This window comes from Canis lupus, chromosome 1 (assembly GCF_048164855.1).
Source record: "Canis lupus baileyi chromosome 1, mCanLup2.hap1, whole genome shotgun sequence".
Classification (NCBI taxonomy): domain Eukaryota; kingdom Metazoa; phylum Chordata; class Mammalia; order Carnivora; family Canidae; genus Canis; species Canis lupus.
Window position 1 is genome coordinate 15,198,545 of NC_132838.1, and position 13,163 is coordinate 15,211,707.

The 13,163-nt window shown below is 44.4% G+C and overlaps 1 protein-coding gene across 1 annotated transcript in view; it reads right to left on the bottom strand.

Moving 5' to 3' along the window:
- Positions 1-11,361: 11,361 nt before the first annotated feature.
- TNFRSF11A (TNF receptor superfamily member 11a) overlaps positions 11,362-13,163 on the bottom strand; it is a 75,532-nt gene continuing 73,730 nt past the window's right edge. Inside the window, exon 11 of the mRNA XM_072821530.1 lies at positions 11,362-11,516. Within this exon, the coding sequence (XP_072677631.1) occupies positions 11,504-11,516 (13 nt within the window). The 3' untranslated portion in view covers positions 11,362-11,503. The remainder of the gene's footprint in view (positions 11,517-13,163) is intronic.

The following is a 13,163-nucleotide window of genomic DNA, read 5'->3' on the forward strand; positions in this document are numbered from 1 at the left end:
GGGATCCCCTATTTTTCTGTTATTTTTAATCCTCTCCTCTGACTGTTTTCCTGCCCTTGCCAACACTAAATTGCCTTGGATGACTTCGAAAATATTTCTAACCTTAAAGTTGGAGGAGACAAGAAAGATGTCCAGTGGCGTCCCTCCCTGAGGTGCCTGAGTGAGAGCCGGGAGTCTGGCTAAGATCTGATGGGGCAGCTACGAAGAGCAGCTGGCCAGTCCCAGGACCCGCTGAAAAGAGAAACAAGGGGGCGTCCCCCCGCCCATGCAGGAATAGTTCTAAGACTGCGCCCACAGGCAAATGGTCTTTGCGTGACTTCCCTATGGCAAACCATCCAAGAGGAACCTGGGCCTTTAAAGAACCATGTGAGGGGAAAAAAAAAAAAAAAAAACATGTCAGGAAGTTCCAAAGACGATGGTGATTGGAGCTTATGAAAAATGTGTGGTCAACTCACAGGGCTTTGTTGATCTATCAGAGCCAAGGAACGAGGAAGATGACTCACAAGCCGGAGGGGGGAGTGTGGTGTCAGTACCTGCTAGAAGGAACACAGAGATACTCAGAACTAGTCAATAATGCTTTTGTTTCTGTATCACAGAAAATGATCTTTCTACTGGGAAGTGGAAAAGAAAAATAAGCCTGGAGATGTGAAACCCAGAGAACACACAAGAGCGAGAGCCCACAGGCCTCCCAGCTCAAAAGAACCATGTTCTGGGGGCTGGGAGCCATTGCAGGGGTGACCCGAGGAGCCAGGCTCATGGGAGAGAAGGGACAACTCCCAGTGACAAATTGGAGGTCATGGTTTAAGTAAAAGGGGAAAGGGGAGTGTATAGACAAGTAACTATTGATTCCTGGCTAAAGATGACAACGTGTCACGAAGCAGTCCATTTCTCGCCCTCAGCATGAGCACTAGGAATGGGTGTCGACAAGCCAACCACATTTCCCCATTTTCCACTTTATAGGGTTACTATTATGCTAGTAAATCATGGGAAACCCAGAGAGCTCATGGATGTGGATTTTGGCAGAGGCTCTCGTGGCACCAAGTGAACAAGAAGGAGAAATGTGAAGTGGAAATGATCACCTCACAACCATAGCCTGGAAGCTCACCTGGTCAAGAGTACAGGCCAGCTGATAGCAAATCTCCCTCCCAATTCCAAAATGCAGGGAAATTGATGGGATGCCAATTGTGAGCAAGAAGTTGATGACTTACTACATTTCTCCTACTGCATTTTTGATCCTGGGAATACAAAGATGCATTCCTTCCTTGAGTGCACTCATTTCTCAAACTGTTAAACCCATTAACTCCACTAAGTTTCCACTCAAGAACTTGTATAAAAGCATTCATAACATATTATATTTAGCCAAAAAGTGGAAACAAGATGCACCTGATACAGGTAAGATAGCCTCCAGCACACATGCCAGTTAGCCTGTTTTATATGGCACACATGCCATATAAGCCTGCGGCCTGGCCATACGTAAATGGTTAGGATTCCAGAAAGTGTGATGTAACTCCCATTCTCTCAGACCAAGTGTGCACACCTCTCCCCTATGAGGGCTCCCTGAATTAGATCTGAGCCATGGCTAATTAAAATCTAAATTATTTAAAATTAAATAAAATTAAAAATTCATTTGCTCAGTGGTATTAGCCACATTTCAAGTGCTCAGTAGCCGTATGTGACTAGTGGCTGCCATAATGGACAGCACAGATTCAGAACATATCCAGCATCTCAGAAAGTTCTATAGGATAGGTCTGATCTCAAAGGTTGTGCCTCCACTTTTGAAAGTATTTTTGATGTTTTCACGGGTACCCGAGCTGAGTTGACCTCCTTCTTGATCCTTTGGAATTGAAATCCTGCTGATGTCATGCAAACCATCTCTGTTTCTGGCCTTGTCAGAAGTTTAAGCCTGTTGTTAACATTTGTCAGCACCGAGTGGAACATCATGCTTCATTTCTTAAGTGGTGACTTTTCTGACGTTGTTGCCAATTTTATATTTTATGCATCACATTTCCCTTTCTAAGTCATAATGATGAATGAAAAGCTGTCAGAGTCTGGAGACAAATGTAGGAAAACTAAAGAGAACTGTGAGAGAGATGCATTAGCTGGAGGGATGGGTGCTGACTGGGCTGACTTCAGCGGACTGGCCATTAGGCAGACCTGGTTATGAGTTTGGTTATTAATGAGGGTATCATTTGTGATAAAGGGGTTGTGACAGCAAGCTTCACAAGTAGTTGTTATATGCCACAATCGACTTGACACACCTTAATCGCCACAGCCAATATAATCGATTTCCAAGTCTTCAGAGCTTGATATTCAAATAAATTGGTAGTTGATAAAACCACTCCCACTTACAGTTTCAGTCTAGAGTGGAAAATCCACAGTCCTAGCAGAAGATGCTCACAGGGACGACTTTTCCCTGTTTCTACCTATGCCCAAGGACCTCTAATAAAACATTCCAGACTAGAAATCGCCTTCTCCAACTGATTTTCAGGAGAGGGAACCCTGCTCTCCTAGGACACAACTTTTAACTATCCAATTAAATCCTCCCTGGAAAAAAAAAATCCCCCTTGAGATGCCACCCAGGGATCCCAGATGAAACTCTTTAAAAAGTTTTGCTCTGGGGCGCCTGGGTGGCTCAGCGGTTTAGCTCTGCCTTCAGCCCGGGGCCTGATCCTGGAGACCCGGGATTGAGTCCCACGTCGGGCTCCCTGCGTGGAGCCTGTTTCTCCCTCTGCCTGTGTCTCTGCCTCTCTCTCTTTCTCTCTGTGTCTCTCATGAATAAATAAATAAAATCTTAAAAAATAAATAAATAAATAAATAAATAAATAAATAAATAAATAAATAAATAAAAAGTTTTGCTCAGACACCTAGAAACTCCCTGAAAGATCACAGGAGAATATCCCTGGCACAGGTTTGACATTATAGCACATGCTAGCCTGGCTAACTGATAGTTATTACACATCATTTTATGCAATTTTATGCAGGGAGGTGCTAGCATGCTTTATGCATTTAAATGAATATTCAGAAATATGACTGGTGTGGTAATGAAGAGATTTTGGCAGAAGCAGTTGTGCAGCCCTTGACAATTAGAGTTGAGGAAATATACTGAGATGTCTGGAGCATAAATTATGAAATGACCTTCCAACTTGACATTTATGGAATTTCACAGTTTCCAGCATTCCTAAAGAGAAGACGGACTGCTCTCACAGTCAAGCATGGCTCTCAGTGTACTGAGAGGCCAAAGTCAGAGCAGAAGGATGGTATATACTAGACGAGGGAGAGATGAGCAAGCAGGAGTAGGTACTGGTTGACCTCTGCAGTAAAGGCAAATTCTTTAGGCGATAATTGCCAGTGTTTTAAGAGGTATAAGATAGGAGGAGGTTAAAGACATTGGATCATTCATTCATGCTTTCATCCATTCAATTATTCATTCAATTGCTTATTGGTTCATGGGAGAATGAAATTTTCTCTCCCCCTTAAAGCCTTCCTTCCTTCTGCCCTGTGGGGAGAGGGTCTTGGAAAGACAGATGAGCTAGGCAGACATAGGAAATATGATAATATACATTGGTGGTCAATTCTGGTGAGAAGGGCTTGTCTTGACAGTTCATGTCCTGCTCTGAAGAAGCTGAGAGTTTTATGACTTGTGCTACAGAGGGCAACAGGAGAGACCTAGCTTTGCCTTCCTGGATGCTGCAGGATTAATGTTCCTCACGATCCCGTGGACTCCTGCTAGGAGGGAGGATCCTGTGGACTCCTGCCAGGCTGGAGCCAGGATCCTGGGGAGGAAGGAGAAAAGGACAGGGAGCAGAGAAAGGAGGGGCCCTGTCAAGAGCACACGGAGGGAAGCTCAGTGTAGAGCGACACTGAGGGAGAAGTCAGGCAATGTTTGGGCCCATCTTCTGGAAGCATGTGTGCTTCTGATTGGCTAGAAACAAGGATGTTTTCTTTCTGGTAATGGACTGATCAGCTGATCCTCAGACCCTGGGAGAGGGAGGGTGGAGGCTAGTCAAGGATCTATTCATCCTTAGGTCCTTGGAGGCCCTTTGTGAGGAGTGTTAGAAACTTTGCAATAAGATCATGGCCAGCGGCTGCTTCTAAGGACTGTCTATTGGGAAGGAAGGACTCATGAGTGAACAAATGGACACAGACAGCTGTGGAAGAAAGAAGCAAATAGTCACTACTATACATCAGGCACCTATGGAAACACACAAGGCTCCCTCAAGAAGATTCCATGAACAGGTGTTTTATAGCTAGGTTTTAAAATATCTTAGGAAATTTCCTTGCTATGTTGGACAGAATAATGGCCCCCAAAGATGCCCACATCCCAATCTCTGCAACCTGTGTTACTTCTCATGGAAAAATGACTATGCAGATGTGATTAAGTTAAGGATCTGGACATAGGATGTCATTCTGAATTATCCAGGTGGACTCAGTAATCCCAAAGCTCCTTAGAAATGAAAGAGGGAAGCAAGGGATTCAGAGGCTGGGGAGATGGGGTGATGAAAAGTAGAGATAGGAGTGATGACATCGCTGCCTTTGAAGATGGAGGAAGGGCCAAGAGCCAAGAAATGTGGCCAGCCTCCAGAAAATGAAAAAAGGGAAAAGAAACAGATTCACTCCAAGTCTCCAGAAGGAACTGTCAACACCCTGATTTTAGTCCACTGAGACCTGTTTTGGATATCTGATCTCCAGAACTGTAAGATAATACATTTGTGTTGTTTTAAACCTCTAAGTTTGTGGTCATTTGTTACAGCAGCAATGAGAAATGGATACACTTGCCTTTAACCAAATGACTTAAAGTTTTTATATGAAAAGTAAAGAGGATAGATTTCTTTCATTCACATTAGAAATATATAATATTATCTTAAGAAGGCAAAACAAAGCATGGTTAACATACAGGATATAGATCCCCCCCCCCAAAAGAAGTAGAATTCTTTTTTTCTTTTTTTTTAATTTATTTTTTATTGGTGTTCAATTTACCAACATATAGAATAACCCCCAGTGCCCGTCACCCAATCACTCCCACCCCCAGCCCTCCTCCCCTTCCACCACCCCTGGTTCGTTTCCCAGAGTTAGCAGTCTTTATGTTCGGTCTCCCTTTCTGATATTTCCCACACATTTCTTCTCCCTTCCCTTATATTCCCTTTCACTATTATTTATATTCCCCACATGAATGAGAACATAAAATGTTTGTCCTTCCCCGACTGACTTACTTCACTCAGCAAGAAGTGGAATTCTTATCCAAGGCCCAATTTCTGCAACATGGGAGTATGGAGGGGGAGCCCTGTCCACACACCAGCCAAAGTAACAGCCCGTGTGGACGGACTAAAGCTCACCCCTCCTCCCTGCCGTGCCCACAATCAGTTCCACTCTGCCCAGACTCACTCTCTTGCTGAGTCTCCAATGCCTCAGCATTGTTGTCTCTCCTAGGGTAACCCTTCTAAGGTCATCAACAGAGCTCCTCTTCGGGAAGCAGTGGTCAGCAGGCTTTATGCCTGTCCAGGTGACCGAGGCCCACCCAGCCAAGGGTGGGTCATTCGAGCATTGGTTACAGACCTGTGTGGCCCCAAGCTTAATGGAGGCACTGCTTCAGCTGGCCAGTTCCAGGTTTGTTGGGGGAGAACCCCCCAAGACTAAGACTTCAAATGTTCCTGTTCCTAAGGGACAGGATCACGTGATTGAGAAATCAACTGCTGTGACCTCATGTGAAAGAAATGAAGATCTTTTTTTCCCCATCCCCCTTCTAAGCAGACCACCAGCCCATTCTTAGCATCCTGGAGGGCTGGGTTTCTCTCACTCTGTTAAAATTTAATTTTCAAAATTCTGGACCAAAGAGCTCAATTGTCCACGGAGGAAAGGAGCTGCACCCATTTCTTGTTGCCACGATAACAAATGTGCACAAACTTGGAGGCTTAAAATGGCACAAATTTACCTCAAGAAAACAAAAACATGAACTTGAAACGATATACGCACCCCCGTGTTTATTGCAGCAGTGTTTACAATAGCCAGATATGGAAGCAACTCGGGTGTTGCTGTTGATGGACAATAGATAAACAGAAAAGGAAGATGAGTATATATGTACACTCATGCCCCACACCCCTCACACCCAATGGAATATTATGCGACCATAATAAAAGTATGAGATCTTGCCATTTGTGACAACATGGATGGACCTAGAGGGTATTATGCTAAGTGAGATAAGTCCGACTGAGAAAAACAAATACCACATGGTTTCACTCATATGTGGAACCTAAAAAAAAAAAAAGAAGAAGAAACAAACAAAAAGCGGAATCATACATATAAATAGAGAGAATAAGCTGATGGTTGCCAGAGGGAAGGAGGGGATAGGCAAAATGTGTGAAGGGGAGTGGGAGATCCAGGCTTCCAGTTAGGGAATGAATAAGTCACAGGAATAAAAGGTACAGAGTAGGGAATATAGTCAATGGCATTTTAATAGCATTGTATGGCGACAGGTGGGCTACACTTGTGGCGCGCATAGGGTAACACGTAGAGAATTTGAATCGCTCTGCTGTACACCTGAAACTAAGGTAATATTATGTGTCAACTATGCTCAAAATAAAATAATATAAAGTAACACAAATTTATCTCACAGTTCTGGAGGTCCAAAGTCTGAAATGGGTCCTGCTGGGCAAAAATCAAGGTGTTGACGGGGCTGTGTTCCTTCTGGAGCCTCCAGAGGGATGTTTCTTGGCCTTCTCCTGCTTCCAGAGGCTGCCTGTGGCCCTTGGCCCGAGTCCCCTTGCTCACACCACCCCTGGATCTGCTTCCACCAATTACCTTCTGCTTTTCTATAGTCAAATCTCCATTGCTCAGGCTACCAAGAGGCCAGGGGGGTTGAGAAAAATGAGGAGTGGTGTCGCCGCTGAGACAGGGGTCAGATCTCGCAGGGCTGAGTGGGTGGGTTTCTCCTCCCCTCACTCTCTTTGCAGCACCCTGTCAATAGCAGAACTTCTGATGGGATAACCAGACAGCCAAACCCAAAGCCATGAAGCGAAAGATCTCTGTGTCCAAGGTTTGCTCAGGAAGAAGAACATGGCCGTCCACCAGCTGCCAGGCCCGCAGCTGGCACAGTTATGTGGGGGGGCCCCCCAGCATCATTCAGGATGACCTAAAAACCAAAGGCCTTCCCCTCCGTTTTCTGGACAGTCTCACAGCATCCTAGGGAAACGGAGGGGGACTCACAACCTGATAGTGGATTTCTTGCTCCTCTTTGTCACGTGGAGGCTCAGAGCTATGTTTGATTTGGATAAAAAATGTAGTAACAGGACATAATTTACTCCTTTTTTTTTTTTTTAATTTTTATTTATTTATGATAGTCACAGAGAGAGAGAGAGAGAGAGGCAGAGACACAGGCAGAGGGAGAAGCAGGCTCCATGCACTGGGAGCCCGATGTGGGATTCGATCCCGGGTCTCCAGGATCGCGCCCTGGGCCAAAGGCAGGCGCCAAACCGCTGCGCCACCTAGGGATCCCCATAATTTACTCCTGAATGTTGTGGATCCTGCAGTATACCTGTCTGTGAAGATGAGGCATAATCGGCTTTTAAAGCAAATATTCAAAAAAAAAAAAAATTCAGGCAGCCCGGGTGGCTCAGCAGTTTAGCGTTGCCTTCAGCCCAGGGCGTGACTCTGGAAACCTGGGATCAAGTCCCACGTGAGGCTCCCCCGCAGGGATCCCATTTCTCCCTCTGCCTTTGTCTCTGCCTCTCTCTCTCTCTGTGTCTCTTATGAATAAATAAATAAATAAATAAATAAATAAATAAATAAATAAAAAATAAATAAATACAAAATCTTCTTTTAAAAAATGAAGCAAATTTTCTGCCTCAAGGCTTGCTCTTTTACAAAACGAATTTTCTTATCTCCAAGGCTTTAGGTCTCTTTTTTTTCTACTTTTCTTGGGGAATGGGGGACCCCCCAAGAACAACATGCAGACCAGCCTCCGGTTTGGCCTTTTAACCTCGGTGGCCAACCAGAGGGCCACATCAGGGCTCCCGGGGCCTGTAATGAGAACTCTTTGCTCTTCTTCCAATTTTAATGTCCCTCCTGAGAAGAGATCACAGCGTACCTTCAAGGAGCAGGGGCGAGGATTGCATGGATAGTGGTTCTCCAACCTGACCAACTTTGGATTATTCCATAGGCCGCGTCCACCTGACACTGGGCTGCGGGAGAGCCCAGCTGTGCGGCAGGAGAAGCCCAGGCTCCCTACCCTCCGTTCAGCTGGGAAGACAGCGACGCAATCAAACAGGAAAGATGGCTGCACGTACTCATAAGACAGAAGGAACACTTGCTGTTTAAAACCTGAGGTGACAGACTGTAGTGGCTTCTCCATCTGAAGGGCACTGGCCTCATTCATTTCTGTGGGAAAGCGAATTCCCTCCTGCTCAGGGGAGCCAGGGAGGCCAGAGATTAGCGGCCCCTGCGGTTGGTGGTCACCTGAGGTGGATGGCCTTATGTTCAGGGCGGAAGAGGGTGCCATTGGCTGTGTGGACACAGGCTGGGAGCTGACTGAGGCCTCGGGGGCAGCTACTCTGCTTGAGGAAGTACACAAGGGAGTCAGGGGGTAGGGGCAAAGGCAGTTCCAAAATGGAGAAGTGCGGCCTATGGGAAAGGACTGGCGGGGATGGGGGAGGAGTGGCCATGATGGACGAGACCCAGAGGCTGTGGAGAAACGTGCCCTGCAAGAAACCTCCAACCCTGGGGACTTACGCCACTGATGTCACTTGTACTTCTGCGGGTAATGATAATATCGACTATTTCTTAGGTACTTAGGCTGTCCGGGCATGCTAATTGGTTTACCTCATTTATTTCTCATGATGACCATTAATTATGAAGTGGGTTCCATTAATAGGCTCGTTCTGGGGGTGAGAGAGGAAAGCGCCAAAAGGTTAAGTAACTTGCTCAAGATCACAAAGCCTTTATGTGATGAGAACCCCAAGTCTGAGCCAGGGGCCCACCATCTTGACCCCAGGCGGGCAGTCAGGGCTGCTGTGTTCACACACCTTTGGGCGGGGGTTTGGGCAAAGGAAGCCAACTGAGCAGCCAGCTGGGGCAGGCAGCAAAGAGCTAAGGAGGGCTCTGAGGGGCAGGCCTAGCAGGCAGCCAGGTTAGCAAGAGCTGGCCTTGAAGGAGAGGGCCACATCTCCTGGGCCCGGGCTTCACAAAGACCTGGGGGTGGGCCATGGGATGTAGCTTGCAGCTTGGCCTACACTCCTTTTCTTGATGGACTTTGGGATTTTGTGTCGTGCTTGACTAGATAAATAATTAGAATTAACATTTTTCAGCTCTTAGATCTTTTTAAAGATTATGTAAATGACTCCATTTTGCAATTTTTGCATCTTGCTTCTGTCATTCAACTTTTTTTGAACTTCATCTGTATTACTGTATGAAGTGTATATTTATTTTCACTGTGGTACAGGATCCCACAGAACCAGCGCGCCTATGCCAGAAGCCACTTACCTATTCTATTGTTAATGGACATTTGGATTGTTTCTACTTTGAGGCTGTTTTGTGAAATGAGGCTCTGAGCCTGCTTGGTGTCCTGGTGCATGTTCGCGCAGGTTTCTCTAAGGTGTTGTGATATCGTGACTTATAATAAGAAATATGTTTAGTCTTCATTCTGTTGCCGGCACAGAGCTCAGAAAACCCTTGGGATTTCCTAAAGGGTGAGAGCAATCAAGGTGTCTTTTGTGATGTTAATGAGGTGATTTGGGAAGCCTCTGGGTCACCTAAGGATGGGGGCTGGTTGCCAAGGGAACCAACCTAGTGCCAGTGCATCCTACCCTCCTTCCCTCCTCTGGGGACGGAAGAGGGGCTGGAGGTTGATTCAATCACCAATGACCAAGACTTCATCAATCATGCCCATGTAATGAGGCCTCCATAAAAACCCAAAAGGAGAGGTTCTGAGAGCTTCCGGGTTGGTGACCACACCAAGGTGCTCCTACAGAGGGCATGAAGCTCTGCTCCCCTACCCCGTACCTTGCCCTGTGAATTTCTTCCATCTGGCTGTTCCTGAGTTATATCCTTTTATAATAAACTGGTAATCTAGTGAGTAAAATGTTTCTGTGAGTTCCGTGAGCTACTCTAGCAAATTAATGACCCCAAAGAGGGGGTCATGGAAACCTCTGATTTATAGCCCATTGGCCAGAAGAACAGGTGACAACTTGGATTGTTGGTGTCAGAAGGGAGGGAGGCAGTCTGTGGGAATGAGCCTTTGGCCTGTGGGATCTGGTGTGGGAGATTTGCTTGGTGTGGGGAAAAAAACCCCACCCGTCAGAACTGGTGTCAGAATGGTAGTTGTCGAGCTCGTAGCAGAACGTCTAGATCATAGGGGATGCAGACCTTGCACTTTGTCATATGATGCCAAACCATTCTCCAAGGGCCCCGTCAGGCACTCCTGCTCAGGTGTGGGTGGTTCAATTGGTTAAGTGGCTGCCTTTGGCTCAAGCCCTGATCGCAAGGTCCCAGGATGGAGCCCCACATTCTCCCTCTGCCTGCCACTCCCCCACTCGTGCTCTTGCACACTCTCTCTCTCTGTCAAATAAATAAATAAAATCTTTGAAAAAAATAAAAGAACTGCACTTTTTCTTATTTTCTTATTACTTTAGAAGTCCTTTATGTATTTTGAATACTTTGTTGTTACATATATTTCAAACGTTTTCTCCCACTCCGTTGTTTTCTTTTTCTTTCTTTTTTTTTTTTTCCACTCTGTTGTTTTCACTTGTACTCTCTTCAGGGCGTCTTTGGATGAAGAGACGTTCTTTCAGGGGTTGGATTTACCAGTCTTTTCCTTATGGTTTGTGCCTGTTGGGTCTTCTTTATGAAATCCTTCCCTGTTCTGCTTTATTATCGTCTAAAAGTTTGATTCATCTCAAACATTTTTAACCAGTTCTCTCGTTTTCAGCCACACCTTCCTTCTTTCAGAGGCTCCAGGTGCCTGAGCTTTCTGAGATCCTGAAACACCAACTGACCCGCCTCTTGGCTTCACCCACTACCACAAAGGTTTCAACTTTCTCTGATCTGCCATTAGTTACCTGTCATCTGTCTACTTTTCAGCTTCCAAAATGTTGGTACTTTCATCTTCTTTCCCTGTTATCTTTGTCCTTGTGGGTTTTCTCCTTGTCTGTATGTGTGCGTATATGAGTGCATGTCTGTGTGTGTGTGTGTGTGTGTGTGTGCGTGCGCACACGCACATATACTTTTACTGTCACTTTAGTTGGGTTTCAGGAAGGAGAGGCAAAAAATACAAGTGTTCAAATTTTCATGTTTAATTGGAAGGCAGAGCAGCATTGCTTATAAGGCAAGCAAAATTGGGCACAACTTAAACGCCCAGCCACAGAAAGCATGGTTGGCCCATGCGATGATGGAATAGCGTGTAGCTGTGTATGACACTGTACCACACAGAGGCAGGCTAGTGAGGTAGCGAAGAACACAAGGTTCTGACCCTTACCAGCTGTGTCACATCAGGTGGGTTACTTGACTTCTCTATCCCTCAGCTTCTCCATCTGTAAAATGGGATAATAGTAGGCAGAGATGTGAGGATTAGGTGAGATAACATATGTAAAGAAAGATGAATAGCCTCAGGTATATAAGAGTGATTCTCATGATTAATAAAAGAATGAAGTGGATTTATACTTGGAAGTGTGGCAATCTCTCCAACATATATTATTAGGTTGAAAAAAAAAGCAGCAAGGTGAAAAACAGTATGTATAAAAGAAAAAATATATTTAAGAAATGCAGTATGATCTCACTCGACCAAGGACAAAATGTGCATACCTATATGCACAGAAGATTTCTGGAAGGATACTCAAGAAATGGTTAACAGTGATTATCCTGGAGTAGAAGGTAAAGGCAACTTTATATAATGTCTTTTGGTACTCTTTGATTTTTTCTTCTATCACGTATGCTACTGCTATAAATAAAAACAAGCAAATTAAGATGACTGTTGAAGCTCTACTTTTATGTATGTTTGAAATCTTCCAGGATAAAAAAACGTCTTAAATAAAGTAAAGCAAGCAAGTATCTTTGTCAGATACTCTCCAAAATCCAATGTTGAATATTTGGATGGCATGAAATAATTCCTTGAAGAAAGTGTCCTTATCAAGCTATGTGGGGGCGTTCCCGTGGAGGCAGACGGGAGCCATATCATAGAGAACCAGTTCTGTAAGGAAGCTATTGAGGTCATAGTATTATTGTAGGATAATTTTTATTTATTTATTTATTTTTTAGGATAATTTTTAAAAACCATTCTGAAAAATGTCTAGGCCCTAAAATGTTTTCTAGAGATTCTTGTGTTCAGTTTCAGGAGCCAACCAAAAACAGCCTTTTTAGGGAACTCCTAGCTTTCTCTATGGTTAACTATAGACGCAATGACCTTCCATCTGAGTGAGAACACAGATTAACATCTCAATTCCCATGGAAGGTTATCGACCCTACCATCTGCTTACTTGGTTTCCAAATTATATGCATCTATCCTCATGCAGCAAAATAAGATCAAGCATTGTAGATTCTCATCAATAGGTTCAATTTGAACTATCGTTGACTCAGCTCTTATCGCTGGATTGGAAAAGTGATAAACAGAGATGATTGTCTATGTAGGATGCGCATTCCATTTATTTCTTGAAGTATTCTGAATTTCCATTGATCAGATTAGAATGCCAGAAGCCTTGATACTCGAACTAAATTTGATTAGCTCATCATGAGATTATCTTTAATTGCATTACCTTTTATCTAACGTAGCTGTAAGAAATAGCCACATGAAATTTATTTCTGCACTTGCTGTGAAATGCTATCCACTGTATCACCCATACAATCCCATCTGAAAAGTTTATTTCAGAAACTGGGGCTCAGAAAACTTTCCTATAACACTATGGAACTGAAGAGATTCCTTCCAGTATTTGAAAATCACATAACTTAGACATTTCTCTCATTTTCTCAAGCTTTTGGGAATCTCAGATCCATGGCTCAGTCACAGCAACTCTGGTAACCTGAGTAGTTAGTGTGCTTACATCTCTTTGTTCCTTATTTTTTATTTTCCATTTCACTAAATTTTGTGTATGTCTGCTATTGTCTCTCTGCATTTTTTTTTTTTTTTTAGTGGATCTCTTCAAAAGTTTAATAGAAGGGTGTCTGGGTGGCTCAGTCAGTTAGGC